Source organism: Schistocerca americana, chromosome 2 (genome assembly GCF_021461395.2).
Source record: "Schistocerca americana isolate TAMUIC-IGC-003095 chromosome 2, iqSchAmer2.1, whole genome shotgun sequence".
In the NCBI taxonomy this organism is placed as follows: domain Eukaryota; kingdom Metazoa; phylum Arthropoda; class Insecta; order Orthoptera; family Acrididae; genus Schistocerca; species Schistocerca americana.
The window spans coordinates 960,710,517-960,714,789 of NC_060120.1; the positions used below are offsets into that span (position 1 = coordinate 960,710,517).

The 4,273-nt window shown below is 44.5% G+C and overlaps 1 protein-coding gene across 1 annotated transcript; it reads left to right on the forward strand.

Annotated features, from left to right (window-relative positions):
- The first annotated feature begins 1,704 nt into the window (after positions 1-1,704).
- Positions 1,705-4,049, forward strand: LOC124596178 (proline-rich protein 2-like). Its single transcript, XM_047135218.1, has 2 exons — positions 1,705-1,849; positions 3,632-4,049. Exons 1-2 carry the CDS (start codon positions 1,811-1,813, stop codon positions 3,890-3,892), a joined length of 300 nt encoding a protein of 99 aa, XP_046991174.1. The 5' UTR covers positions 1,705-1,810; the 3' UTR covers positions 3,893-4,049.
- The last annotated feature ends 224 nt before the right edge of the window (positions 4,050-4,273 follow it).

Genomic DNA, 4,273 nt, shown 5'->3' on the forward strand with positions numbered 1-4,273 from the left:
CGCGAGGACGACGGTTCAATCCCGTCTCCGGCCATCCTGATTTAGGTTTTCCGTGATTTCCCTAAATCGATTCAGGCAAATGCCGGGCTGGTTCCTTTGAAAGGTCACGGCCGATATCCTTCCCCATGCTTCCCTCACCCGAGCTTGCTCTCCGTCTCTAATAACCTCGTTGTCGACGGGACGTTAAACACTAATCTCCTCCTCCTCCAGGATATGTGATAAGGATGAATGTGGATAGTATGAAAAATGAGTGTAGGGGAAGAATGGTATGACGAGCCGTGAGGTAAGTAGGAGTTGGGTTGTTAAGTATTGGTCGAAATTGCGGATGAAGTTTGGAAACTAAGGAGGCAATTGCACACATATATTTTTCAACGCACCAGAGATTGATGACAGAGAAGGCCAGGAATACGACACAGGGTCACCAGTGGAGCGGACAAAATGATACTGACGATCACGAAAGAAGGGCGGAAGAGAAGGATGAAGAGGATATATGGCCAAGAGTAGAAAGCGGAATTCATGACGTGGCTACATGTGGTGCCACAAAGGCCGAAACGAAAGGAAAAGAAGAACATTCCTCATACTCTAATACGTTAAAAGAGCTTGGCTATGCCATTTTCTGTGCACCAGGAGACAAATTTCCAGGAGTAGTTGCGAAATATAGATTAGTAATTATATATCGAGGATCCGCGATAGTTTAATGCTAGTTCAGCATAAAAATATGCAAAGGAACCTCTGTTCGGCGGCTGGGATAGAAAGAATGATAGGGAGTTAACTTCACGACAACGTGTTAGGGACAGACCACAAGCTTGAAATGGGAAAAACCTGGGCAGTAACTGCGTCGTGTTTTTACCACAGGACCACATCAGCATTCATATTTATCGCAACCACGGACGACGTAACTCTATACGGTGGGCAAGGGTTTTAACCACAGTCTTCGCAGTCCTGAACACCTGCAGAACCGAGGTTGCTTTATGCGTTTCAGGATGTCTATCCTACAAATTGCATTGATGATTTACTTCAAATATAAGCTTCTACAAGGCAGCTACAGGTATATTAGTCATTTAAACGGGTGATACGGCGGTAGCGGACCATACACATACTTCATGAAGTCACATACGTAAGACAATGGTATACGTCATCCCGTCGATGTGACAGATAATCTCCCAATTTACACACTGGAGTTAGGTTGAGCTTCGAGAATCAGCAGGTCGATGAAGGAGTGTGCGGCGAAAGACGACTTGGTTGGTTGGTTGGTTTTTGTTAGGGGGACCAAACTGCAAGGTCATCGCTCCCGTCGGATTAGAGAAGAATGGGGAAAGAAGTCGGCCGTGCCCTTTGAAAGGAACCATCCCGGCATTTCCCTGAGGGGATTTAGGGAAATCACGGAAAACCTAAATCAAGATGACCAGACGCGGGATCGTACCGTCGTCCTCCCGAATGCCAGGCCAGTGTGCTAAACACTACGCCACCTCACTCGGTAAGGACGACTTATCTCTTGTTCTGTCAGGGCACAAAGAGTTTCATGTACGAGTACTCTCGTCATGCCTTGTTGGTTCTTTATTTCTTTGAGGCAGACATCTAGGAACAAGCGGGTGTCGATGAAAAACTGAGCGACAGTAAGATATTCAGTTCGTCGCAGCTGTGCTCTGTGACCTTGTGATATAACCAGATACTCCACTGCCACATTTAGACTACAGTCTCTGCTCGTCCCTTTGTTGAAGAGTCACGGAATCACGAGTACTCCACATCACGCAGTGGCGAGCCTTATAAAAGCTCTGCAGCCCATGTTCACAACAACACTTCCATCACCATGAGGGCGACAGTGGCAGCTCTTCTCGTGTGTCTTGTGGTGAGTAGTAAGGACTGAGACTTTATCGAAATTTGTGCTCAACGTATCTTTACTGGTACTTATTTCTATATTAACTTGCAAACACTGTATGCTTCAAAATGTACCTACAACATGGTATTCTCGAGTGTAAGGGTGGAAAATTATTTCCAACATTTTCGGATCTGTAAGCGACTTCAAATTAGTTCTACACGCATAAGTGAAGAGAGTGTACGAGATTGTTAAAAATTTCTCAACTACGTGTGACTCGTTATAAGCTATACATCCATAATTTCATTCAATAATCGGCATATTTCTTCTTATTGGACAAATGTTTGAGAGGGTGACAGTTGCAATCACTGTCTCACCATTCACACGCGATTAAAGGGGATTTCCTAAATCGCACGACATCAATCCAAAAAGATTCGACAATAAATTAATACAAAGTACAGGAAAATTAAGATGTTGATTTCAACGCTCTAGGTGTTCTACATCCCCTCCCCTGTCCCACCTAATTAGAAGGCACAGAACATTCATACACCCATGAGTAACTGTCAGTGAAATCTGTCTTTGACACGTTGTTCAACTGGTGTGTCCCATTGATTTGAATGTCAGTTATGTCGTCAAATCGCTAAAACTTCATATGAAATTATGCATTTTATCATTCTGCGATAGCTTCGATTTCATAACACCAAATCTGATCACCCGTGATGGCTTGTTCTAGAAAAGAATTGTCCACGTGTTTGATTTCAAGCTAGTCACGGCATGTGCCCGGGCATAGTTGCTTTCGTTCATGAGACAACCCGAATGGGACAAACCTTGTACAGACTTTGCTTCTCTTCAAGAAATTCTGAAGAATGCCTGAAACACTTAGAGATTTTGCTCCATTGCGATTTCTGAGGCAACAGTGATTACACCATATGGTCGCAAGTCGACGTTACGGGAAAACCGCAACAACAAAAAATAATTAATATAGAGTAAAGAAATTTCGGGAACAGATTTAACTACGTATCATATTTAAATCATTTACATAGCAAGACGACAGGACAGTGTAAGTGCGAGATAAGGTATCGCAAATATGAAATGTTGGTACATTAATAACCGGCGTAACCGTCAGACTGTTGAATGCAAGCACGCAAAGGCGAATGCATTGTGTTGCACAAGTGCGGATGTCAGTTTTTGGGATGGCGCTTCACGCCTGTTGCACTTGGTCGGTGAATACGTGGACGGTTAATGCTGTTTGTGGACTACGATGGAGTTGTCAGCCGATGACGTCCCATACGTTCTCGACCAGAGACAGATCTGGCGATCGAGAAGGCCAAGGCACATGTGGACACTGTAGAGCATGTTGGCTTACAACAGCAGTATGTGGACGAGCATTGTCCTTTTGGTAAACGCTGTTCATCAATGGCAGCACTGCAGGTCGAATCACCAAACTGATGTGCATACCTCCAGTCAGAGTGCGTGGGATGACCTTGAGACTGCTGGTGCTGCCATGCAGAGTGGCAGGCCACACCAGACCATAATTCCAGTTGTAGGTCCAGTGTGTCTAGCACGGCAATTGATAGGCTGCAGGCCCTCGCATTACCTCCAGCTAACCAACACACAGCCATCACTGGCACTGAGGCGAAATCAACTTTCATCAGAGATCACAACAGACAGAATAGTCACACATCATAATTTCCGCGATTTATTGTCTTTGTTTCAAAACTACATTAGCGGAATCTTAATCTCCATTCAGATGGAATACCACTTAATTTCCATCTACATATATGACGTAGTTCACAGTATGACATTCAAATACAGGTATCAGCATGCCGCAGCCAAGAGACTCCTCCTGGCCCTCCTGGACCAACTGATGGGCCACAACCAACTGGTCCACCAGGCCCACCAACCGGAGGTCCTGATCCAACAGGTCAACCTACTGGAGGTCCTGAACCAACTGGACCACCAGGCCCACCAACTGGAGGTCCTGAACCAACTGGAGAGCCCCAACCAACTGGAGGGCCACAACCAACTGGTGGGCCTGAACCAACTGGACAACCAGGGCCGCCTCCCCTGTTTTAGAGTGGTGTTTTCTATTGGTGCAAGATCAGCGCATCTGGGAACGTTAAAGGATTTCAGTTTTTACCTTTGTAGTTGACTTTAACCGAATTAATTGATGGAAGTGTTCTTATGATTCATAAAAACCAATTCTGATTGAACTAGCAATGAAAAAGCTCCATTAATGCTTTATTTACTGTGTGCTGTAAAAGCAACCAGTTCTCCAAAAATATGGTACCAATATTTAAAAATTATTACAGGAGTTACTATCGCTTCATACCTCATCAAATTCTTTACCACTTCATTTGCAGTTCCAAAAGATGCTGTACGTTGCCGAAGGAGCCCGTGTTACAGACTACGTGTACTTCATGAACTGATATGTGCAAATAACATACTTTGAGAAAA

Coding starts and splice junctions, on each gene's coding strand:
- LOC124596178 (XM_047135218.1), top strand. CDS start 1,811: ATGAGGGCGACAGTGGCAGCTCTTCTCGTGTGTCTTGTG. Junction 1,850..3,631: donor CTCTTCTCGTGTGTCTTGTG/GTGAGTAGTAAG, acceptor ATTCAAATACAG/GTATCAGCATGCCGCAGCCA.